The 27,637-nt window shown below is 36.3% G+C and overlaps 1 protein-coding gene across 6 annotated transcripts in view; it reads right to left on the bottom strand.

Annotated features, from left to right (window-relative positions):
- The window catches only part of DGKB (diacylglycerol kinase beta), a 336,656-nt gene that overhangs the window by 283,664 nt on the left and 25,355 nt on the right, over positions 1 to 27,637 (bottom strand). For 3 of the 6 annotated variants that reach the window (XM_068404614.1, XM_068404612.1, XM_068404613.1), the window contains exons 2-3: positions 17,801 to 17,877; positions 13,944 to 13,964 (exon numbers count right to left, since the gene is read on the bottom strand). In XM_068404614.1, coding sequence (XP_068260715.1) covers positions 13,944 to 13,964; positions 17,801 to 17,877 — 98 coding nt within the window. The remainder of the gene's footprint in view (positions 1 to 13,943; positions 13,965 to 17,800; positions 17,878 to 27,637) is intronic. The other 3 variants (XM_068404611.1, XM_068404609.1, XM_068404610.1) reach the window with 1 other exon arrangement.

Raw genomic sequence — 27,637 nt, 5'->3', positions numbered from 1 at the left:
GTAAAATATCTCCGTACTATATAAAGGGTTTTTTTTAATCCTGTGTGTGTATATTATGTATATACTGCTAAAAATATTCCTTGAGTTTATAGCTATCTTAGATTTTTAAACTGCTACCTGAGTGACATTGGTCCAGCAGGCTGCCAGCATAACTAAATCCCTAGTGCTACACTTTTTCCGTTTATAGGCTCATAATTATGCCTGGGTAGAGATTTTGATTAATAAATAATGTTAAAATTATGTGTTTCTTTCTCCCTGAAGACTCTCTTTCTCAAAGATGTTCAAACTTTTCAATATTTTCTAAAGATGGTCAGATTACCATTTACCCCCGTGTCCTCCAAACCGTGTTCCAAACTGCCTTATATTTTCTGGCCAGGAAAGAGAACAGATACCAAAGTAACACATGACTTGGCTGCCATGTCCATTTATTATATTTGACACCCTGACTGCCACTGATTAAGGTGCTCAGGAAAGGAAAAAAGAAAGTGGGTGGTTGTTCTATAAGGTAACAACAGATTTCTTCCACTGGAAGTGCTTTGTCCTCTGCTCTAACATGCTCTGTGACCCGTATTCCTCCCCAGGGAAACAGCAACATTCATACAACCAGAGTTCAGACGTTGCACATCCAGAAGCTTTCAAATGATGCTGAAAGTTATTTAGGAGCTGGTAAGTGACTTGAATGCACACTAGAAATGTTTATAGTAGCCCAAAACGCAGATGCAAAACCACATGCTGTATCAAAAGAATGTGCAACAGTCCTGCCTAAAGGAGATCTCTGCGTAGAGCCCTGTGATTAGGTTCTTGCCTGTATGAGAAAAACCATAAAATCTGTGATTCTAATACTCCACAGTTGAAAAACATTTTCACAAGAGGACCTAAAATACTTGGTCTAGATTATCCTATTAGAACTGAGCTCTGAAGTAATGCAGTCATTTCTGGAAATTTGTTTTTGTAAATGTATATACAGTAAAGAGCTTCCCAATAAAAAAGGGCTGAGCTTTCAAAAAAAGGCTCACTTTACTTTACTTTCAGTGCTTTCTCTATCATCTCTGTCTCACTGTAACATACATAAGCCACTACATAACTGTAGAAAAATGGAATAATTCCTTAAAAGAAATCCTGTGAGGACCACTGTAGAAGACTTACAGATGTTAGAGTATTATCACCAAATAGAGGTTTTAGTATGGAGTATGGTTCTTTCAGAACAGAACACTTAAAGATGCAAAACATTTACTCAGCTTGATTTAAAACAACTTTCACAGAAGAGAGGACAATACATAACATTATGAGCATTTCTCTATTCTGCAATTACACAGTATTTTTCTTTTTTCCTCATGGAACTTTACCCTTCTAAAATATAAAATGCTTCAATAAGTAACTACCCTTCCTCTGATTACTAGCATTTCCCCCCAACCCCAGGTACTTTTCAAAGGAACCACACAATGTTTTGGTAGCCAAAAAGACAAAAAAGGAAAGCAGAGGACATTAATTCTCCACACTAACATGGATCATGCTCACTCTGCTGTGTAAACCACAATATCTTCCTTTTAAATCTCACTGTCATATCAGAATTTCTCAGATAAAAAGTTCAATAAATGTTGGTATTGTTTGAAAATAAGTTATTGCTGTTAATGAATTCACAAGCATTAATTAAATAGTTCAGATCAATAATATCAGAATAATATATAAGCCATAATGGTGGATGTTGTTTTCTTAAGCATGCAGGCTAATTGCTTAATTTTCAACAGTTGCTTGGCTTCTGGAAGCTCCATTTGAATTCAAATGAACTTGAGAAAGAAGGATTTAGCATTTCAGAAGGCACTTTCCATGATGTTTCCCAAGTGAGGGGATGAGAGCGTGAGAGGATGTACCAAACTGACTACAATTAACCTGGCACATGAATTAATTCATTCCATTTCACAAGAGACTATCAAGGCATAGGGAAATTATGATCACAAGTTTAGGGATCTCAGGAAAATTTTCAATGTAACAGGGAGATATATAAGGACATTGTTAAAGCAGCCAATAATTATTCAGAGGAACATGAAAGAACTTTCAAATCATTTGGCCTACATCTTCTGAGGAGAGAGAGGGGGGAAAAAAAGAATAAAAATCTGTGCTGTTTTAGCTTTGATTCAATAAAAAAGGTACCAAAAGTCTTGCCTGTAGGTCACAGAAAGGTAGGTGGTTCTATATTAATCACATATAACTGCATTCCTCTTTTTATATGCTAAACAACTGATTCACCAAGTTTACTGGACCTCCTTTTCTTACGTCTTACAAAAATAAACTTCACAAAATAAGACTTTCTAAATTTTTATAATCTTCTATATTACTGGGTAATAAAACTTCATTTGGCAATGAAACATTTTGATATAAGCCCAGAGAAGTACACATTCAAAAACACCATTGACTTTCAGCTAATTTAAACCATAACATCCATATAAAATTAATTTTACTACTATTTTTAAAAGCAGTTCTTATTATTATAATTTCTCATTTATAGATTTTATCAATGTTTCCCACTACCTGAAATTAAAAAAAAAAAGGAATATATCCACCTTGGAGATAATGAAAGGAGAAAGGACAGAAGGTAAAAGCAAAACTGCACAGTTTTAACTTTTAAATCCTTTTTAGCAAATAAAATATGTGTCAATCATTAAACATTTTTTAGCTTTTCTGAAAGCAAACATGAAATTGGACTCACTATGACTCAATGTAGAGGAAGATATAAAAAAAAAAGCATCTTTTTTATGTGACAAATTGCCAGGGAAAAATCCATAACATTTAATTAACCATCCACAAAATTTCAAAATTAATCCTAGAACTAAACCGCCAACAAGAATTTAATCCATAAGTATTTTTTTTTCTGTAAGTTCCCCCCAAACAGATCCATAGAATAAACTGAAATAGAAGAAATGGACCAAAGTTTATAATGAGTTCTAAATGATTGACAGACCACAGAAAGAAGGTTCTGGATTTGCCCCGCTGCATCCAACTACATAACACCACAGATTTACAGAGAAAGGCATCCTAAGGTGTCTTTTATGCCTTTATTAACTATGCCCTTTCATTAATACACTGTGATAACACATGACTTTTACTTCACAATGCTGTGCAGACTACGAAACCTCTTATTTCATTTCATAACTGCAAAATCAAGCAGTCTAAAGAGAAGAACATGGGTCAGTTCAGAAAAGGAATGAAGATGCCTAAAGCTGGACATCAGTATTATATTGGTGCCCTTATTCATAGTATCATAGAAAGGTTTGAGTTGGAAGGGACCTTAAAGATCGTCTAGTTCCAACCCCCCTGCCATGGGCAGGGACACCGTTCCACTAGACCAGGTTGCTCAAAGCCCCATCCAACCTGGCCTTGAACACTGCTCTGGCAGGGGGATTGGACTAGATGATCTTTCGAGGTCCCTTCCAATCCCTACCATTCTGTGATTCTGTGACTGCCAGGGAGAGGGCATCCACAACTTCTCTCGGCAACCTGTTCCAGTGTCTCATCACCCTCACAGTAAAAAATTTCTTCCTAATATCTAATCTAAATCTACCCTCTTTCAGCTTAAAACCATTACCCCTTGTCCTATCACTACATGCCCTTTTAAAACCTCCTCTCCCGCTTTCCTGTAGGCCCCCTTCAGGTATTGGAAGGCTGCTAGAAGGTCTCCTCAGAGCCTTCTCATCTCCAAGCTGAAGGGCCCCAACTCTCTCAGCCTGTCTTCACGGGAGAGGTGCTCCAGCCCTCTGATCATCTCCGTGGCCCTCCTCTGGACTCACTCCAACAGGTCCCTGTCCTTCGTATGTTGGGGGCCCCAGAGCTGGATGCAGTACTCCAGGTGGGGTCTCACGAGAACAGAGTAGAGGGAGAGAATCACCTCCTTCAACCTGCTGGCCGTGCTTCTTTTGATGCAGTCCCAGGATATGGTTGGCCCTCTGGGCTGCAAGCACACATTGCTGGGTCACGTTGAGCTTCTCATCAACCAACACCCCAAAGTCCTTCTTCTCAGAGCTGCTCTCAATCCATTCTCTGCCCAGCCTGTATTTGTGCTTGGGATTGCCCCGACCCACATGCAGCACCTTGCATTTGGCTTTGTTCAACTTCAGGCGGCTCACACAGGCCTACTTCTCAAGCCTGTCAAGGTCCCTCTGGATGGCATCCCTTCCCTCCAGCTGTACCACACAGCTTGGTGTTGCCAGCAAAGTTGCTGAGGGCGCACTCAATCCCACTGTCCATGTCGCCAAGAAAGATGTTAAACAGCACTGGTTCCAATACCGACTCCCGAGGAACTCCACTTATCAATGGTCTCCACCTGGACATTGAACCCGATTCATACTGGGATCTTGAAAGACTCTCTCAAGTGCTACTAATCCATAAAGCACTTATAATTGATAAACTCTTTAGGTTTTTTACTTTAGCTTCCTAAGGTATCCACAGACTTGTTTCTGAGCGTGAACAAAAATGTTACAATCTTCACTGGATTGAGGATTTCATCATTTGCCTCAACTATTACAATTAGGATAGATAAGTCTCTGTTATCAGGTCTCGCTATATATGTTCACAAAAAAAAAAATCTAAATATAAAAAGGCACTGTGCACCAAGTGCAATGGAGACCACCATTTCCTTCTGAAACCACAGAAAAAGTGACAGATTTTGCCACCTTTTGGAAAAAAAAAAAAGCTCCTGGTAAAGACATCTTCCCAGTGAGCATTACCTCGTCTGAATTCCCTTGTTTGCCTGGGGAAATTCAAACTTGTATCTCTTTCTATAGAGAGTATCCACATATCAGAAAAGAGATGAAGATTCACTGAGGGGGAAAAAGGTTTCTGTATGTGTATGCCAACAAATGATTAAATATTTACTTGTAAAAATGTTACTGAACTAATTACTGAAATAGTTCTTCGAATGAGGAGGTGATCTGAACATGTTTAAGAGATCAGGCTAGTCAGGGAGATGTATCAAAACAGATACCAAAATGTTTCAGCTGTTAGGGCAGTACTTCTGGACACATGGAAGAATTTAAGGTGCTTAAGACAATTTTACAGAAAATGGCCGAGACAAATTTTTCCTTTCTTTTCTTTTTTAAATTGCCACACCAGAGTTGGGTGCTAGCTTCACTCAGAGTGGAAGCAAGCCATTTTGGATCTAAGCCTTTGCTAAAAGAAACAGAACAAATTTATGTATTGTATATATATAAATAAGTACTCATGTATACATACTATTACATACAGTATTATTTATTAAACAAAGCAGGAAACAGCAATTATAGATTGCTCAGACAGGTCATTCAGTGTCTCTGGGACTATAACATGTCATCTCACATGCTGCATATATTCTACAATTAAAGTCCAAAACACTTAACAGGGGTTTTTTTTATGTTAATGACATGAAGAGATTACATACAAAAAGTTCCATCAGTGCAAATAACCCAATTACTTTCTTATGTTTAAGAATAGCAGAAGCAGTTTTTGTAACAGTTTATAAGACAGACTAATCTGTTTTATTTCCAGATACTATAAGAACATTCTTTTTGCGATGTCTGACTATGCAAATATAGACAGATCTGCCCAGATCTTCAGTTTCAGCCGAATTCGTCCTGTTAAAGAGCCCATACCCAACCAACGTGTTGTGGTGGAAATTTTTCTAAAGCTTATGGCATCCTTCACTTTACAAGTAAGCTACAAACACAGACGATTAGGATTTGCTCTGCCAACTCCCATTACTTTGAAGAAAATTCCTTCCCTCAAATAGCCCTTTATGAACCAGGATAAACCAGAAATAATTAGGCCAAGTATTATGCTGATAATAATAATCTTGGAATAAGATAATAAAAATTAGTTACTCAAGGAACTCAGTAACAATGTCATATATATTGTAAAATATAATAATACAAAATTAAAACAACACTAGCTATATGGATATACAAAGTGGCAGCTGCAAAAGGTAATACCATATAGCACCTATTTTGTCTAAACTAAAAATCTGCAGGGAGAGAGATGATGCCATTTATGGACAGACTGGAGTACGTGGGGAGGTAACATCTGAGCCAGGCAGGCACAGGGGGAAACAGCAGTGACTATCAATCCTTCTTCCAAACTTTTTAGCACCTTTGTCTCCACTGCATCTCTGCTCCTTAATTCTTTTCCTCCATTCTGGCAGCAGCCAAGGAGGCATCACTGGGTAAGTGTCTATGGGGTGGGGAGGAAGGCTGGAAATGAGCTACAGGCCCCAGATTTGGACTCTTGAGAGATTTCAACCACATCTAAAGGCAAACTACTTGCAGTAGCTGCCAGACATTATTAAGGAAAATAGTGATGGAGCAGACAAGAGGAGGGGTTTTTTTGAGTTTTAAGGAATAATCTGCACTCAGCGGAAGAACTGAGGTAAGATCTAAAAGAAAGTCCTTCCATAGAACATTGTACTTCCCTCTTCCCCAGTTGCTAAAAGCTCCTTAATTGCTCTGACCAAGCATTCTGAGATGCTTTCCTATTTTTCTATCATAATACAATTAAAAAGCCAATTCTGAAGAAAATTCTTTAGCCTGGGCTTTTATTATCCTTCTCACTAGTGAATCCTTTTCAACATACCACAGGAAATCCTATGACAGAAGAGTAAGCAGACATAAACAGACACATACAAAAAATGGCAATCATTGAACTAGAAAAAAATGTTACTAAGGAATCTTGACTGCAAAGAGTTGAAAGCCACCAAGAGATTAAAGTCCTGGCAACTAACAAGGTAACTACAGTTTTCAGGATAAATGGCATTTTTCAAGAGAGTTTCCAGGATGAGACTGATCATATTGACTAAAGAATTCTCAACTCTGAAGAAATAAAAATATTAAAATTAGTTTTGGATTTTTATAGGTATTTGAAATCTCACTTTACTCACAGTTAAGAAAGTAGTCTGGAATTTTATTCTCCTGTTACTGCACAGAATATTACAAAACTTACAATAAAGAGACCATTATTTTCCATAGTGCTAACATGACCATAGGCACATTTCTTTGCAGCTACCCCATGTATCTCAGATATGTGATGAGAAGCTTTTTTTACCTTACTAATACCACTAAAGAATGAATATATCTTACTTCTCTTTCTGCTCTACACCAATGGCATAAAGCAGAGCTCTTACTTCCCACTCTTCAGTTTCTTTTGAATCCATGATTCCCAGAATATGTGGGACTCCAAGGAAAGGAAAATGGAGGTCAGTGTTTGCTTAATATGCTTTAAAAAAATCTCCAATTACTACGATAAGAGTTCTGTATTACTATGATAAGAGTTCTGTTTCTTCTCAAGCACTCACTGATAAGTACATTACACTAATTCAGTGCTAGTTCATAGAGGGTGAGTCTCTAAATCTCAGGAAAAACAGGAATTGAAAGACTGGTTTCCAAGTAACAGCTATGACTATGCTTCGAAAAATAACAGACAATTTGGGGTGTCTTTAAATTTTGTATCAGACATATATAGACCAATACTCAACTGAAAATACAGGGCCTGCTCAGGTCTCTGATCTTCTCATTATGGCTACAACAGGTTATGGAGGTGCCTTAAAATACCTGATTCTGTCCAGACAGCAGAATGGCTTCTAACCCCTTGTATGCCAGAGAGCAAGGCTGAACTCCATCTGCATTTCCAGGTTAGTAGGTTGTAAAATCTGCCTTAGAAGATCTATCATGGCTAACTGAAAGCATAGGATCACCTCTATGAATTCCAGTGTCTTCGCAGAGGACAGAAACCTGTCCTTCCATAATCCAGAGCAAATGTACTATGTTCTGCTCATCCTTCACTACATATTGAATAGGACTGATCTCAGGTGACCTGTTGTATTGAACAATGTTGCTTTCTACTTTCTTAAAATTGGTGATGTCACAAAATTTCTCACAATTTCTCTGTTTTGTAGTGAAAATGTGCATTGGTAGGAACTGAGGAATCATGTGCATGAGACCCACAGGAATCATAAGCAAGAACACACCCGAAATTATAAGCCAATAATTTGACACACTGTCAGCAACTTCACTGGCCTCTTACTTCCTACCAGATATGAATCATACACACAGCTATTGGATCCCCCACACCAAATAAGCTTTACCCCCACCCTGTGGTAAGCAGAAGTTAATGCCCCTTAAATTATGCATTTCAGCCTGAGGTGTCCCCAACTATGAATGTGATTACAGGTAAGGCAAGCCAGCTGCGGGAACTCATCCCATCCATGTTCCTCCATCTCACAGAGCAGAACTGATGCATGGGGTGAGGAGAAGTGGGGGACTACTGAAAAAAAGGAAATACTACACTGTGAGTATTTTACTTCTTTTTTTCCTACTGCAGTTAAGCCATGCAATTTTATAATTTGCTCTTCTGCTTTACTGATGGTACACAGAAATGTAACATCAAGAAAAATCCAAGTATGCATATTGTGAAGATTTATGCATTTATGTCTATGTTCTGTGCCCACATACACAGAACTCTACATGGTATAGACATCACAACTCTGTATATCCTGATATTGAGAATATACAAAACATAGTTTCTCAGTGAAAAATAGGATATATACAAGTAAAGCAACATTTTGCATTCTTTGTTGTATTATAAAGAAAACTACTTCTGAGGTTTTAACTATGCTATGTAATATTTTAACTCCTACCATATTAAGAACATTTGAAGAGAAAATTTAGTTAGAAAAAACTGACAGCTTTTGACTCAAGATCTACTCTAACACCAAACAGAAATAGAAGAGGTCTAACCGCCTCCTGTATTTTCCGAGCTGGTACAAATGCAACAACCAGTTCTGCTGGATGATACATAGAGGGAAGGAAGAGAAGCTGCATCACTCCCTTTTCTTTCTCCTCACAAGACACACAAAAGCAACTTATTAATAGTATCTTGACAAAAGAGTTGCCATTGTGGATGGGGCAGGGCAAGGAAGGGTAGAATAACTACTCCTTTTTTTTTCCTCCCCACCACATTGGCCACATAAATGGGAACAAGACACGATCCAGTGTTTGGAATTAATCTCCACCCATAAATTCTTTCAAAATACCACATTCTCTTTGGTCCTTTTCTTCTTTTAAATTTGTACAAAATATTTCAACATAACCCACAGTTTTTGTCATCCTGAAAAACAGAATGTAAGAGAGGAAGGGAAAAAAATAAAGAGAAATAATCATTCATTCCAGCAGACTTCCATGAAATATGGTTTTCACTTATTAAATAGAACATTTCAGAGATAACAGAAAGAGAATTATGTTGAAATGTAATTTTCAATTAATTACTTTTTAAATTATGTTGCCTGATCTCCAAATAGTGCCAAAAATTTAGAGCTTTTAGCTTTAATCTACTGACAGTAATAGCTCTGGGTTATTTTTGTTTGTGGGTAGGTCCCCTAAACTGATTATTTCTTTTAAACAATATCTGAAAAATGAGCTGTTGAAAAAGAAGTAGATGTTACAGGGCCTTGATTCACACATAATGCTATGACAACAATCGCACATATTAATGCTAGTGCATTAGTGACAATTAAACGATTAGCTGTGAGGAGCAGTGTTAAAGCATCCCCAGCAGAAGTCCAGGTTTTGAAGATTCATTGATTCTGACAATGTTTCAAAACCTGACTTTTGCCAAAATATATGGGAAAAAAGCAGAGACCATATAAAAAGGGTTAATAAGCTAGAAAACAGAAAACATGAATTACATGAGAATGCATAAGTTTTTGGTGTTCAAAATGTATTTCTAATGTCCATATGGCAGAAATTCAAATTAAATTTGGAATTCCTCGTGGACATTGACTTTGTGCATCAGGGTTAAGTTAGGTTTAAATCTAAAGTCCTTAGCATTTTCTGATCTAAGCATTTGATTTAATGCATTTTTCACATAATTAATTTTGAAAGTTCTGGTAATGAAATAAAATTATGTCTTAGATATGGCAGCATCCAAATTCTCATCCACCATGATGAAAGTTTACAGAAAAAAAAAAAAATAAAACAATCACATGCTCTCACAGGCTGCTCCTACCAAATACTCCATATGGCCAAGTAATATTTGGATATTATCAATACTACAGACATATATAACTGCAAAAATTTTCCCTTTATGTCTCCTATTAAAAACAATTACTTTGCAATATTTGAGAGCAGCTAGCACATTTCTTCAAAGAAGTAAACTCAACAAAATATCCGAAAAGGAAATGAGAAGACTCTATTTTTATGCAATAACTAGATTTTTAAGCATAACCTTGTACTACATCCTCATGTTATTAAAATAAATTGATGCTAATTACAAAAATAAAATTGGAATGTATTCACCAACCACTGCAGTCTCATCCCAGTGTTATATCCAGGTAAGAAAAAAATAAAACTATTACCAGCTGGTTTTCTTTAGTGCATGATTATATATGTGTGTAAGTATGTATATCCATTATGTACTACACGCATAAATACATATATTTAATATATAAATTTACTAAATATGCTATATTTACCATACAAAGATTTTTTTTTTTAAGGAGAAAGAGTGTTAAGGCAAACACTTTTAGAAGGATCTTGTAGCAGATTATCACCCACGGTCTATTTTACATGTATTACCAATAAAGACTGTTAGAAGAAATATACGTGAATTATTACATACTAAACAAAGTGAAGAGTAGATAGTTTGCATTCTGTCCCAGCAGAATTGGTCATCTGAAAATTACAATTGCTACAGAATTTAAGAAAAATGGGGTAGGTCGCATGCTTCAGACCAAGACCCAATAAAATAGCAAAATGAATGAATACATGAAAAATCCCCATGTCTGACCAGGTAACATAAACACCTGTAGAATTGTTTACAAGCACCATATAATCCTTTATTACCCAATTGTTACAAACAGGTTGCAAACCAAAAAAACACTATAGCACCAACACAGCACTTATTTGATGGTTTCAGAATTCTCACTGTTATAAATTAAACAGAATGTCAACATTAAATGATGTTCTCTTAAGAAAACGTCTTTATTTGGTTTTGTTTCACAGAGGTCAAATACCCATTAACCAAATACCTCTCCCCTGCTATTTCTTTTACAGTATTAACTCAGACATGTAGGAACAAACTAATACAATTAAAAGTACAGTAATTTAAAAACACAGAAAAATTGTTGTTAAACACATCTTAGTAGTTAAATATTATGAAATCTATCACTGATGACTAGCAGAATAAATAGCTGTAACTCTTAATTATGTATAAACATTGCACCATTGCATATATACTTGAGCCAAAATACATCCATTTTAAATATCTACTTTTTAAATATTTCACTTTAAGAAAAGAACAACTTAGCTGGTATTTCAAATTAACATGAAAAAATAAGGATAGCATTTCTCATACTGTATAACTCAGTACCATAACTGGTACCGTATTTATACTTTGTTTTCATGCCGTTAGTGGAGCTGAAATAGTAGTCTGTCACTCTTCAAATAAAACATGTTAAAACAGACATCAGTGTGACCCCCAACTTTTTGTTTGTTTGTTTTCCTTTAAAAGTGGTGTAGTTTTAAGCAGCGTATTCTTTGAAACAGAACGGTCCCTCTGGCCTGAATATCTAGACAGATTAAAATTCTCTATCAACTCTAACTAAATACTGATAGTGGTACCCTAATAAACCAAAAAATAATTTTTTTTTTCTTTTAAAATACTTTGAAACAGTATCTAGTGCACATCAGAACTGGAAAACAGTCCTTGAGATCGCCATTTAACAAACTATGAGAATTCACAATAGGTAACATGTAAATGAAAGCAGTATGAGGCTCCTAAAGCTTAAACTGTGCAATGCAAAAAATGGGATCTTAAGGCAGAGAGGGCAAGAATCAAAAGGGAAGGAAGATATCAAGGAGGGAGAGATGTTAGCACAGACTGAGGAAAGGAGACAGAGGGACCACTAAAGATCATCAGAAATGTTCAAAAATAAACAGTTTTGCAGCAGAAAGTGACTATCTGTAACATTTTACACCTCAGTGCCCTCAACGTTTTCCACAGAAAGCAGGCTCACAGCCAGGCTGCCAGCATCTCTGCCTGGCTGCCTTCCCAACTCTCTAGGTATCCAGTAAGCTGTTTCCCTAGAAATTCTGCCCAGAGAGCCAGAAAAACACTGAGTGTTCAGTGTCTGAAGGGTAGAGTTTTCTGCTGGTGATACTCACAAGTTGCCAAAATTTTCTCTTTCTTAGTCTTCAGTTTCTTACATGTGAGGGATAGGCTTTTCCTACATAAGAGGTCTCCTATAATTCTCCATATCCTACTAACTCTTCTGTAAATGAGTTCCAACTTGAGTTCACTTTGTCCCATCATTTGCTCAAAAGCAGAAAGATGTGGTTTCTGCGGTATCTTTTTATAGAAAATTAAATCTTCCGTATCTGTAGTAGAAACACTTCACTTCATATATTATAATAAGGCAAGGTCTTTATAGCAAATTAATATCTTCTGTCAGATTGAAGAATGCAGCTGAGGGAAACAGCAAAAAAATCCTTCTTTCATTCTATATTTCTGTGTGCTTGAAATTTTAACTAGCTTTCCACTTACGTCGATTGGCCTAAGACACTACCTTTTCTTACAAATCTGGTCTTGTTCTCAGACCACCATGGCCACAGGACTGTTATTACGATGTCCTAGTAATATATTTCTCTTCTTCATGACCAAACCACAATGATGCTTTCCAATCATCTTGTGATCAATTACTATACACAGCAATATATCTAACAATGCCACTAGTCCCAGGATACACCACACTGTACTCTGCACTAGCGCATTTCATTCCATTTCCATTTACTATAGTCCACAACATCATCAAGCTTTTCCATTATAATATTCAGATTTTTCTCCACTTTAGCAACAATCCCCAAATCTGGTTTAGTAGACTATAGAATAGTCGATTCTATTTGTATTCATCTACTTCTTTTGACAAGGTTATTAGCAAAAATACTAATGAGAGTAGTCTCAAGACTGGTCCTAGACACACTGCTTTAACCCAAACACCTTCTCTTTCAGGACCCATTGCAGTCACTCCGTTAGCTTACTAGAAAAGCAATGTTGGTCATCTGAAGAAAACTGAGCCCTTTTGTGAACGTGGAGGACTGCTCTCAGTAACAAACCTCCAAAAGCTCAACTGGCCTTTGACCCCAGAAAGTGAAGGGTTCCTACAAAACTAATCCTTTCACTGTTTTGACTTCTTCACTGTTCTCATGTTCCAGCTGCCTCTTCCCAGAAGAGCAGAGCAGGGGCTTTTTAACACTTCTGTGCTACAAACGAAGAATAACTAGGTCATTTAAAAAACTAGTTCATTTGATTAGTCCTTCTTTCCTAGCTTTTTTTTTTTCCCCATTGTATTTTTATACCTGGTTTTAGGCTACTGAAGCTTCTCAGGAGAAGAGTCTTGGGTTGATGATCAGCTCTTTAACCATTTCTCTTGCAATTGCTGTAAAGTCACAATCGCTTAAAGCACACTATAAGCCTTATTCAAATTATAAAATCTGCAATTTTAAGCCTGCCACATATAAATGTTATTCTATGGTTATAAAAACAGTATTTAATATTTTTTTCTGAGATGTGTTATTGTCATTTCAGAATAATACAAACACCATTATAAGATCTCACTAGTAAGCAGAAATTTCTGTGACAAGTATGGAACAAGTTAATTACTTGCTCTTAACTTATTTTTCAGATTCCTCTCAATTAATGTTGGCAAAATTATGTACTGTGAATGACAAAAATGAAATTCACCTAGTGAAAAAGTCTGCCAGCAGAAAAAGAGTGCACTTTGCTCTCAGCTTTAAATATTTGTCTATTATCTGCCAGAACAGCCACATGCAGTATTTATTAAGAAGTGACATCTTAATGGAAGCCTACAAAATAAAAGGTACTGCTCCGATGCATAACAGAAGGAAAAAAAAAATCAAATTAAGATTACTTACTTGATTAAGTATATCTTGTTTCTGTAACACATGCAAGGAAAGAAAGAACACACGTATGTTAGTGCAGTGTCATAACACTCAGGCTCTGTTTTTATAATAGAACTATTTTTTTCAAAGGTTAGTGATATAGCTGAACAGGTTTAAGACATTAGATAGAATATACCATTTTCTTGCATTAGCACATAGGTCAAGAAAATGGTTCTAAGTCAGCATTCTAGTCTTGATTAGAGAGCGCAAGCAATTTATTTTTAACCATGCAATGACAGATAACCAAGGGAAAAAAAAAAAGAAAGTAAATGCAATACCCCACAGAGTTGTTAGAAAAACCCTAAAACCTCTGGAAACCAGAAGGACCCTGGAGAAAGCTTCTTAGAAGTATTTGCACTGCTTCAAAAAATGCAAAAATCCTGTGGAGTAGGCAGATGATTGCAACCTGACTGCAAATATTCTGTCAAACTTGGGGCTTCACCTCTCTGGGTAGATCAGATCACGGAATGTGCCTTGTGTCAAGCACCGGTTGTCATAACCTTCCCAGAAATTTTTATTTTCCTGGTCTTTCTGCTTATGCACATTTATTCTTTGTATCCACATTTGAACTGTGGAACTCTGGAGCACTGTCCTGCTCCATGTGCAGAACGAAGCTGCACCTGACTGCTTGTCTGGCTGAGACCCCTCCATGCACCTTCCACCCTCGCTCTTCACACGTTGATTAACCCTAAAGCTCTAGATGGTAAGTGGGTAAGCAAGTAAACAAAAAATTATGATGCACTCCAACCAATCCCTCAAAAAGGATGATGACACTAGGACTACAAGGACACAATAATGTGTACTTACTGTTTATTTGGACAAAGTCTTTAGCTTCATCTGCTTTCCTAATTCTTGCTAGCCTATTCAGTGCTCCACTCAAAGTGCAATGGCTGAAATTAATTAATTTAGATAAATATCAAATGACTGAAAGGCTACTTATAATTACAGCTTTCCAGGAGGCTGATCTCAGCCTACTTATGTGTCTTACATCAGGCATAAAATCTATTCTTAATTAAATATTTGACATTGACTTATAGAAGGTGGAAGGGCAGAGTTTCAGTTGCCTTTGTAGAAGTTTTAGTCATCTCCCTTACACTGAAAGCAGAGAGTAAAAGCTCCATAAATAAATTCCCCATACGGGATGACCTTCTGATAATCAAATACATCATTTCCACTAAGCCCTAAACCCACTCACTCGACAACATATAAGATAACGGAAAAACAAACCAGATGACTTCAGGTAACAAGCTTCGAATACCAATAGCTTTACTATATGTGTCCCATTAAGTCAGCCTGTGATAAAAAAAATGCAATATAGAAGCAACGGAGTCAATAAATTCCTGAACCCTTTAAGCAGGGAAAAGCTTGAAATAGGAAGTTCCTAAGGCTTTTTCTTAAGTAGATAAATATACCACACTGCTATATCTGCCATAGCTCTATGCTCCATGTTTATTGGTAAAAAACTGGCACCACCTTTTGGTAGAATATTGACAAGACTTGAAAAATACTTGGGAGTGCTTATGAGATAATGACCTAGGAAGAGCTAAAATGGAAACATGATGGTATCCTCTACAAAACACAACAAGACAGAAGTGCTGTCTATAATACATGGAAGTAAAAAGCTGCATTATGACTGGTTTCAGCTGGATCAGTTAATTTTTGTCATCTCATTTACAGATAATAATCAATTACTTAAATATTACATTCAACTCATGGAGTCCTCATCTGACCAGATACAAACAACTTGCAATCATTCTGTAAAGAGTTTATCCACATAGCAGGTTGAATGCATGCCAAACACATAGACACACCTGTGCAAAGGCAGTTCTGTCTGATTTGGAATATTCACTCAACTGCAGAGGAAATTTCAGACACTTTGTTTGCAGTTCAGCAGCTAATGGCATGAAACCTGAGCTAATAAATCCTACTAGATCCAAAGTAGCTTTGGGGCTAGCTGTGTTTTCCTTACGTTGCACTTCTTGAAGTCTAAGCGCTAAGCAGCAAACTACAAAAGCTGTCAGGGTTAGCCTGGGTCCAACACTGACCCAGTAGCAGTGAATATCTTGATCCCTGCTGAAGAAACTGAAACCACCACAGGGTGTCTGACTTGCATTTCCTCCTCCCCTTCAATCCTCCCATCACTGGCTTGGGTGCTGCTCTGTAATCCCTGGATGTTTCAGTACATTGGTAGGATTCTGCAAATTGCTGTGAAATGAAGAGCTCTGGGAAACGCCATACAGAGTCACAGACTTGGCTCAGGACCAACTGTGTTTATTAATTCCCGCTTTGCACAAATTCTGCCAGTTCACCTGGCTTCAGCCAGAGCAGTTGTCTCAGGTGCCCATACTGATCACTTTTTGTCATGACTCATCCTCCACGTACCCCCAAATTAGAGGAATGACTTTGTTAAAAGAAAGTAATCTCACAACATTAAATACTGACTTGTTTATACATAAACATCGATAATTTGTCACCTATATGGTGACACGTTATTTAAATATGCATAAAATACACAATTATTTTGTACTTTAAAAGGTTAGACTTCACAATTGAAACCATTGTATAATGACTGAAAAGTGAAAAATTTCAAGAAAAAAAATGAGAAGAATAAATTAAGACCATTTTATCACATACACTATGAGCACAAAGAAAACTGCAGAAGTAAAAAAAAAAAAAGCAAGCCCAGACTTTGTAATTCAACAGTTCACACTTTTCTAAATAAATTAAAAAAAAAAAAACAAAACACAAAAAAACCAGAAAACAAGCATGTCTACTTTCTAACTGGAATCAATTAAGGGAAGTCCTACAGCCTATATTACATTGGAGAATAAATTAGATGATCACAGTATTCCAATCCTTTTATAGTCTCTGATTCTGTTTAACTAAAATAATGAAGATTTAAGATGATCATTTACAAGATCAACTCACACTATTTCACTGAATTATGAAATATTTTCCTCAGAAACCGACTAAAATGACCAACATTATGCTTTGCAAAGTTCAAAGTGTCAAAGAATTTTTCAATACTTAATGAGTTATAACTACCTTACTTGACAATAAGTCTTGTCTTTTACATCCTGAAATGTAAGATCAAGTAATTTTCATAATGGTTAGCACATTTTTACTATCTTCAATTCCACATAATGCAAGCATAGTTAGAAACATTACTACTAGAAACATTCCTGAAACAGGTTTTTATTTAAGCTACATGTTGAGTCACAATATTAGGATGCACTTAGCCGATACAAATTGCAATTGAGGATAACAAAAGAAAACACTCTGGCTTTTTCTATCAGCCAAAACAGAATATTTTGTCTAATAGTGAATCTATTAGACAGTAGTGACAATGAACACACACACACTTTTTTTTTTCAGCTGAATTCTTTGTTTCATAACATCAGAAAAAAATTCCCCTTTGATAATGGGGATCCCACTACTAGAAAAAACAAAAGAGAAACAAAATTTAAAAAGAAATCTTAACTGAACAAAATTTACTTTTCTAAATTTTGAAATCATGTTTAACATTTCCAATCTTTAAAAAGAATTGGGAAGCATGTTAACCTTACCATAAGGTCGGGTGGTTTTTGTGTCTGTTTGTTTAAATCTTAGAAAAGAAAATGTGGTTTTATGTAAATTATTAAGCAGGTCTGTCTAATGTGATGTTTATAAATTCCTAGTTGTTCAGAATATTCATATTTTTGGTTTCCAGTTCCAAATATCCCAACAGCTTATTTATAAATAATATTCTATTTCAAAGGCTAGATTTGCCACAACATTTGTAAATATTTTTCCCCACCATTTCTGACTATTGAAGAAAGAAGAAAAATTACCCCTTCAGGATTATATTTTGCTAACACACCACTGCCATGGAACTCTTCTAAGACATCCTTAATTTTCTTGGTGGAATCTGCATGAAGAATAAAGAGAGAGAAAATTAAAATACAGAAAACTGATTTACATAATATGAACTGTAATTAAACAGCCAAACTTCTAATAGCTTTTCTCAATGCACATTAGTAATTTTTTCTAGCTCTACGAGAGCTGTGGGCACAAAGAAAATGAGAACATACTGTACCCTCTCACCAAATACTGTAAAAATCAGCAAGTAAACACAAAATGCACAGAAATAAACACTCTTTGACCAATCCTTAACTATTGTTAAGTAGCATATTTCTGAAGGAGTTGTTTGCAAGGACAATTTCAAGTAACTTTTCTTGTCCTTGAAACCCGAGTCATCTACAGAACATGGTCATTCCCAAAAGCGCTACTAAATCTCCTCTGGCATAGCTGCCAGTGAGTAGAGGAACTGTCAGAGGAGCCTGGCAATATCAAGATAAAGGGGAAATTTGAAGAAAAAAAAGTCTCTTTTTTTCAGTTACGTCACAGAAAACAAATGTTGCTATCAAAACCTCAAGTTTTGCAGACCTCTAAGATATTCTAACCACTGCCAGCTACAATAACTTTAGGAATACTTCTGTCTAACAGAATTGTGCAAAATCCCTGCAGTTCAGAAGCACGTAGGTCTAACGTTTCCAATTTCTTTTTAACTGTCTACTCGCAGAATAACAAAACAGTTATTTCAATAAGAAGCCACTACATAAAACCCTTAAACTCAGATGCACTTAGAAGACATCATGCACATAGCCATCTTTTAAATATCTCAACACTACAATAAAAATAATTGTAATTCAATTTTTTCTTTAAAGTGCAGTAGTTGAGTGCATAATGGTCAAATGTGCATAATGGACACAACACTGAAGTAAACCATGAACTAGTAATGAGTAGCAGATGCATTACAGAAGAAAAAGGCTGCATGTTTATTCCTACAATAAAACCTGGAAGGAAAGGAGAGAAGCAAAGAGCGGACACCAAGAACAGGACCATCACATGAGCAATTAGTTACACACTTTAAATTACAAAAATTAGGATCTAGTCTTACTGATTTTTTTAATTATATCAACAACATATAGCATTGAAATAGTTCTTAAAAGTTAAAGAAATTCAGCACCTTAAACCTGAGTCTAAAAAGTACATTTAGTAAATTATGTGACCTGGAAGGAGAAAATGTAGCAGCAAAAAAATACTTAAAAAATAGCTTTGTAACAGTTTGTAACAGCTATAAACAGGACACACCAGTAAAATTCAGTTTTAAGAGGTGCTGGAGGAGTTGTTTTCCCCCCACTCCCACACACAGTTTAGATTGTAATAAGAATAGCCTTTCCCAATGTTTCTCATTTTATGAAATTTTCTTAAATGAAAACACCCGAGCCTATGTGTGGCCTCAATAAAACAGTTTATTTTCACTAATTGTATGTTCTTCAATGTTACTGTCAACTGTAACTAACAGAGTTTAGCGGGTCTCATGGGCAGGCACAGAAATATTTACTTGATAAAATCATGTACAGTCTTATTGCTGTGTCATTTGACATACACATAGAGCAAATAATTACAACTTTATATGAAAAAGACAGAAAACTATAAAAAAGAATAAATTAATATGTTAAGAAATAAATTTTATTAAAAACTAATTAGAAGCTGATAGGTTAGATATTTACTGATTAGGACAAGTATACGGATTGAAGACTGATAAAAATTTCTTTTTTACTCGACCTCTATTATTTAAACAGGTTTTTCAGAAGTCATATACACGTTTGCATAGAAAAAAACATTGCATCTTATGATAATGAAATCAATAATCATGAAAGTGGCAGTGTGAGATGTGCAGATACATGACAGAGGTGAATGAACCTCATCCTAAAAAATGCTTTTTCTGAACTTTGGAGGAAAGAGGTTAAACACACATCAAATAGAAAGACAGCAAGGTCTCCTGACACACCTTTTATTATTCAAAGAAAATAATAAGTAAATAAATAAATAAAATAGAAATGACCTACTTTTGAGCAGTTTTACAACAGTGCCTTGAGGTTTTCTCCCAGCAATGACTGTGCTTCTTTCATTTCCTACTTTGCCAGATAAATTCTATTCAACTTTAAAGGAGTATTATGCCTGTGCAACTCTAATTAAACCCCAAAACTTGTGTTATGTTATTTATTAAAAATAAACTAAATCTTTGCTTTTAATTTTGTTCATGTTCTTCTTAGTCAAGTATTATTAAGATAGAAAATATTCTCCATTCCAGCAACAGCACAACTATTCACCTTTTTTGTGCATGAGATTAAAGCAGTCACATCCAAAAAGCATAGCTAATTCCATACTTGAAATAACTGTCAAGAAAAAAGGATCTGTGGATTTAAATTCTGCTTTGGTTGTCCCAGCAAAACTCTTCAAGAGATTTCCACATTCTGGACAGGAGCTGTATTTATTGCAAGCACCATGATATACATTTCACGGCCAGGGCAGAACTATTTTTCACAATCTTTTGTTCACAGTTGTTCAATCATTTTTTCAGTTCATGTGACAGCATCTAAACTAACATGAATAGAAATCTTTTAAAATGCTACGAAATGACATATCAATACTTTAAGTCAAACACCAACTGACAATCTTCTGCGTGTCTACTCTTCAACAGTGTTGACATTCCTCAGAAAAATTAATTCTCCTTCCTTAGCCTCTAGTAGGCAAACTAGTATTAGGAACACATTCCATCTTTAATAAGTTGACCTAAAAGGACACAAAGAACAGGATAATTTTCAAGTTTCACTCTTATTTGGGGTTCACATTCAAAATTAGAAGTAGCATTGTCTTGGAAAGCTCTACGCCAATAAAAACAAGAAACTCCAATAAAATGCTCTCAATTCTACTTAAAAAAAAAAAAAAAAAAAAAAGTCAAGTAAATGCTTTCTGTCAAAAATAGACAAAAGTTTCCAGAAATTATACACAGAAGTAACTAGGAAGTTTTCCTAACTTTTTTCCCTACGTTTCCTAACTAGGAAATAACAATGGTATGGGTTCCATTACAGTTTATTTATTCTGATCCAAATCATCTACACGCTCACTGGAAAATGGTGGTGTAAACACAAGCATCAAACCAGAACCTGTGTTCCCACTGTTACCTCCAAGTACAAATGTTCTGCATAACTTAGCAACTTACTGCTTTGTGAGCAGTCTCAGTAAATTCATAAGCACCACTCATGTTAAAATACATATATGGTCTTAAACTCTGTTAGACAACTCTTACCTGTTTTTTTTAAACCAAGGATAAATTCCTTCTTTCTCTAAGTCTCCGTATTCCAAGCTCTCCTCAAAAGAGACAGTTTCTAAGTATGTGTAGATACAGCACAGTGTCACTGTAGTGCTTAAATCCCATCTTATCTACAAAGCTATAGCTGGCACAGCATATTTAAAGCTACCCGAAATTCATTAAGTTTGTTTCCTGAAACATCTCTCTTTTTTTGTTTTCATGATTTTATTATTTTTATTACCCATCAGCCCAGTACTTTGGGCATTCACTCGAAATACAGAAGACCTTCAATTCCCTCCTCTGCCTGAATGGATTTAAACTCTCATCGATCAACCCATCTTCTGTTTCAATTTAGATAGAATGCAGCAGTGTTCATTTAGCCAAGAGGGTGGAAGGAGAAAAAGGAAGGAAGGAAACTGTAGCCCAGGAATCAGAGCTTTCCTTGGATGAGGTGAGATGTGGTTTCCCACCTCATGCTCCAGTGAGTTGAGGCAGAACCAACAGGCTAGGCAGGGTGTGGAAGACTGCTAACTGAAAAGCTATTACTAGTCCACGGGAGAAAAGTATTTGGATTTCACACAGTGCTACAGAAATTCTATTTTAAAATAAAGACTCCAAAACAATAGATACATAGATGAGACTTGGGCTAATGTTACATTGTTTCAGAATAAAGGCAAAACAATTAAAATAATGACACTAGAAATAGGAAACCTGCATATGTAACAATAAAAGTGTCAAAGTGTCTGTTTTTTCCTTAACTGCCTTTCAGTCCTAACAAAGATACCTTTTATAACTGAAGACAAATTTACATACTAAGTTCAAAATCGTTTGAAATTTAGCCCACATTAAAAATTATGATTCATTTTTTAAAATGACTCAACTTCAGACGAGGAAGATTGAGCACCCAGTTGACACTGGAATTTGGTGTACCATTTCTCCCATGATCAGAAAACACAAAAGAGAAGGAAAGCTTGCCCAGATCACACACTTTGTCTACTTTTTCTCTCCACCCTCCCAGAAAAATACTTGAAAAGGATTTTTTCTTGGGGAAAAAAAATAAAGAAAAAAAAAAAAAAGACAGACATAAGAAAACTTATATAAAACTCGGCATAAATCACATGCTATATACACAAAACTGTTATACAGTTTAAAGGGAAATAAGCACTAGAAAACAATGACTGTATTATGAGTAATTCCCTTATAAATCCAGATATACTTTTCAATCTCAACAGAAATTCATAACCACCTGCACACTTATTGGATTGTAACTAATTTTAACACCTATAATAAAAAGTAGAGTAATAACCACTTTCTACCTCTATTTCCCCTTTGTAAACTTTATAAAATATGAAAAATATCACAGGCATCCAAAGTCCTACCATAGTCAAGTTCAGAATATATATATAGAACCTCCAGAGAGATTTTCTATACATCTTACTACAATTGAGGAAAAAAAAAAGGTGCAACCTTCAATACACAATTTTCTTCATGCCAAGAAAGCCTAGCTCAAACTTGAAAGCCTTGCTTGATAGATAAGGCAATGAGAAGCATGGGGAAACACCCAGCATTCAGTTGACATTGCAATTTTTATACGGGTTCTTATTCTTCTATGGACTTTTCTTTCTTTTGTGGATGTAATCATACAAAAATGTGTGTGCATATATACAAATCTACACGCATAGCTTCTTTTCCTTTTGCATAGTTTATTTTATTCAGAGAACTGGATAATGCTTTTGCTCAAGCCTTAGTTATGCTTAATCTAAAGCTTTACTCGTATCAAAATACCAGTATGTTAAAAATGTCAAGCCTGCCAACAAACCTGTGTGTAGCACCAAAGAGTAAAAACTGTTCACCTTCCAACAAAAAAGTTTGTTCCAGTAAAACTATGGTTTACCTAACATGACTCAGTCTTGCAGCATGTCTCTGTTGGTAAGAGATGCCCAATGGTTGACACTGAATCAGCAGAAGGCAGTAGCTTACGTGTCCTGTGCTTCAGGCTCGCTGGCAAAGCTCTTTTAATACAAGTCATGCCTTGGTTTTGGTTTGTAACTTGTAAGTGGTCTTTTGATGCAAATTTCACAAAAGAAACAAACATTTAAAACCTTAAGTGGGATAAACACTCAATTTTTGTTTTCTTCTAATGAGAATTTAAAACCTATTGCGGGCTTGAAAAGAGTGGCCAGGATGGGAAGGCAACCACTGTCCAGTGGTCTAAAGGAGACCTCCCCTCACTTGCTGCTACTAATGGTTTGGGTAACACTCCTTGAACTGGAGAAGTTGAGTGACTACATCCTCCAGCAAATCACACTCCCATTGAATTCTGTGAATAACTAGCAAAAAGCTTCTTAGAAATGCAGGTAGAATTGGATTATGCTGCCTAAATAAATATGATGGCAAGTGACTTTTGCAATGGGAAATGGACGAGGGAGGAAGGACAGAGGAGGACAACTTCTTCCTTCTGATGCCAGTGCAGGAGCTGCTTCTTCCACCCATTTTCCCTGCTGGGGCCTGGCATCACAAGGAGGAATACTGATCAACTTTACCCATTGCTATGTACTAAATGATAGGCAATCAACGAATTCTTTGTGAAAAAAGCAATATTGACTGCATGTGCCAGCACATTTTTAGTCTACCTTAATAAAAAATGTCCACCAAATCCCACTCCCCTACAGCAGATGTTCAAATGAAAGTATACAGCAAACAACAGGGATCTGGGGAGGAGCAGGGGGAGGCTTAACTTCTGTCTGCTAGCAGGATAAGCTTTGAAAGGAAGAAAAAAGTAAAGGATGAAAACGTACTCCAGGACTTCAGAGGAACTGCAGGTAATTCCTGTGTGTACTTAAAAACATTTTGAGAAGAAAAAGAACTAATCATTAATTTCACATTGTGAAATGACTACAGCTAACTTACTCCGCCTCTTTGGGACTCCCTTGTTTCCCAAAATTCAGAAAATTAAGGCTGAAACAGTCTGAAAGATCCTCAGATCGCGTCTCTGAGAGCAAGGTTGAGGGGGTCAGGGTGCTGCGAGGGCTGGGACCCCACGGCTCCCCCCGGGCAGCAGGGCAGGGCCTGGTAGCCAGGGCCTCTCACACCACCACAGCCGGGAGCAGGGCAGCCCGGGGGGCAGCACCAGGCCTGGGCATCAGGCACCTCCCTGAGGAAGGGGAAAGCCCAAGGCTGTCGGCCCATGAGTGGGCCTGACTCTGGGGAGCTGGAGACCAGCCCTGTGGCGGTGTTGCCAGGGCAGGGCTGGCCAGCCCCAGGGGGCTGGCATAGGGTCCTGGGCCACAGGCAGGGTCTAGAAGCAGCCAGGCAGGGACAGGCAGTACCCCTCAGGGCCTGGAGACAGCATTCCCTCATCCTAAATTCATGAGGTGAAAAAAACATGATATTGCAAGTCTTCTAATACTCAGCTTCAAAATGCAGTATTTGTGCATGTAGTTAATACGCCAGACTTCAGAAACACCTTGCCCTGAAACCAGGAAGGAGGAGATGCCTCTGCAGACCGCTCCAGCCCTCAGATCCCATCAACTCGCTTGAGCCTGAAAACTAATACAAACCTTCAGCAAGTAACTTTGTGGCTCCTTCTTTCCCTTTTCTCATTTCCTGCTTATTTATAGCTGGTCACAATATCTGATACAGGCTGCCAGCTCATAAACTTTCCAGTTAGAATGAGAATGAAACCATTCTCTATTAAATTAAGGAAATAATGCTACTGACAACATATTTCACCTCAAACACTAATTCTAAGCACTAACTTTCTGACAGTGAAGAATCAAATCAGTTTGGTTTGAAATTTGGCATGTATTATTTTAAGCGAATTTTTTTTTAATTTCGTATTTTAAGCGAAAATAGGGAAATGGCTTTATAAGTTTGAAAATATTTTTACTGGGTTTGAAATCTACATTTTAAAAAATACAGTACTTTGCTTATTTCTATTTTCCCCAAAATCATTCTTTACTATTTTTAATATGTATACTTTGAACTCACTACTTATTTAACCTAAACTTTAACTATGGCTTCAAAAATTATTGAACAGAATATATGAACATATGGTATATTCTTACATACTTATGTACTTAAACACACATCTACAAAAAAAGTAAATGATTTTTGCAGTTATTATAAAAACAAGTAGCTCAAAGAAGTGAAGTAAAAAATGCTCACATTTCTAAAATTAAATATTTTGCATACTCTGTGTCAGAAATTAGAAATATTTTGAAACATTCTGACTAACATGGAAGGAGATCCCTATTAATATTTCACAGAAGTCCATAAAATAACAAAAATTTTAAAATGCTAAAAGTAAAATTAAGAAAGTATCACTATGTTACCTTTCCAAGCCTCTACAAATAGGCCTAAGATACTTTATTTCTACCTAACATATCATTCTTATGCCTGATCTTTTTTCTATCAGCAAACTTTAGCTCCCCTATCTATTCCTTCAACATATACATACTAAAAAGTGGTACACAAGTTTCTCATATTTCCACATATATCCTGAATATAAAATTGACAAAGGGGTTATGCAACACCAAGGCATACAAAGATGTTTAAAACTTGTGGGTTGGTTTGAATTTACATTACCACTTCAATTTTCACACATCCTATAAAATACAGTAACTGTGCAAAGCGAAACTGTGAAGTGGTTTAAGCTAACACATTTCACCTGTTCACCACAAGGGTGAGTCAGAATTGGCAACATATTTTACCAAGGTACCATAGCTTCTTTTGATTGCCTGCCTTTATTTTGAAGAGCTTGGGGGAAGCTCCTCAGGTGGTATAAGTTGCCCTGTGCAGTTGGGGGTTTGTTTGTCTTCCCCTCTCCCCTCATTTCTTTTTTGAGCAGGCTGCCTTAAACCCCCTGTCTCATTGCAAGCGATGATTTCAAAGATACATCTGGTTCTTCTATTCTTCCATGCAGCACAGACAACTCTTGCAATGGTTTGGGACTCTTCTTGAAACAGGAAGATTTAATGGTTACTTCCCCCGCCCCCACCTTGTGCTTTATCATATTTCTTGCTTCCAAAGTATCACACTCATTTTACTCTTCCGCTTACAAAGTTTTAAAGGTTTATACAGTGACAGTTCTTGTCATCCTATGTACTGAAACTGTATTTCAGAGATGAAGTTTTAGCTCTCTTGACACTGGAGGCAACACTTTCGACTTTTACCTAAGACAATTTTCTTAACATAAAATAATTTATTATCTTATGAATATGGGAATATAAATGTTGAATCAAGGGATTATTTTTAAAGCTAAAAATCCAACTCAATTTGGTTTTATTTGTCTTACAGGTTTCTGATCCATTAAGACATATCTATCTTCTATTTCAGGATGTATTTACTATTGCAAAGAAATAGTAAATTATTATTATTTGAAAACAAAATCTGTACTTCTTGCAATCATGATTCTCTATTATAGTTTATCTTGGGAGCAAAGGCTTTAAAGACAAATATTACTTAGACCATAAAACTGAAAGAATTACCAACACAAGTACACATTGCTCTGGATCTTGAACTACAAATGATGAAGGTTCCTGCACTTGCTGAGGATATGTACTAGCAACAAGCTGTTTTGCCCTTTGTCTGTTCTAAATATGATTCCTAAAACTTTTGTTCTTCATGATCACATGCTTGGTATAATAGTGAAGAGCAGCTGAAAAAGTGTTCCCTAGAGCCTGTTCTCCCCAGGACTCAGAGAAACAAGCTTTGACAACTCTATCAACAATTAGTGACAATCAAAACTATCAAAAACTCTATCAAGCACTGTAGTACTGTTATTGTGTACTGTATTTTGGCATGCCCAAAATTCTCTGTTGCCTGACTAGATTTGGATGTGGAAACTCCAGGTGATGTAGTTATATATACATTGTATACATACATACAATGTTGCCAAGAATGTTGCCAAGCCCTTGCATTCTGGTTCAATTTGGTGAATTCAGATCAACTGTTGCAATCAATATCACCTGATCTAACCTATCAAATCTCCATAAAAATTAGCCTGAGGTGGCTGTATATCATCTGGGGAACAGAAGGAGAAAAAAATCTCCTCCACATTCTATATATCTTTGGACAGCATAAGCAGATTTGGCTTCTTGTGGCATTACATGATGTTTCATGTTTGTTAAAATTGTGCTCCAGCTCACATCATAAAAAATTGCCTGAAGATTCATGACTCAATACTCCTGACTAAAAACAAAAAAAGAAATAAAAATCATTAATGATTACATAAAGCCTTTCAATTTGTATTTCCTTTGTAGAGGGTTTTTAAGTTTCTGTGTGTTGAAAGTGTTGACACTACAATAGCAGTTCTAATTTTCCACTGTTTCTGCTGAGAATCTTACCATAATTCCACTTTGCATACAATCTTTGAGTACTTATAGTATTACAGGTGTTGAGCCTGTGGAAACATTAATATCATAGAAAGCTTAAGTCATTGCAAAAATAACAGCTGCGTTGTCCATAGGAATGAGCCGCTAAGTAGACTTCTGCCTAAGAGTCACAGCCTCCCAACCACTTCTTA

This window comes from Nyctibius grandis, chromosome 7, assembly GCF_013368605.1.
Source record: "Nyctibius grandis isolate bNycGra1 chromosome 7, bNycGra1.pri, whole genome shotgun sequence".
Lineage (NCBI taxonomy): Eukaryota > Metazoa > Chordata > Aves > Nyctibiiformes > Nyctibiidae > Nyctibius > Nyctibius grandis.
This window is presented reverse-complemented; position numbering and strand designations above follow the sequence as displayed.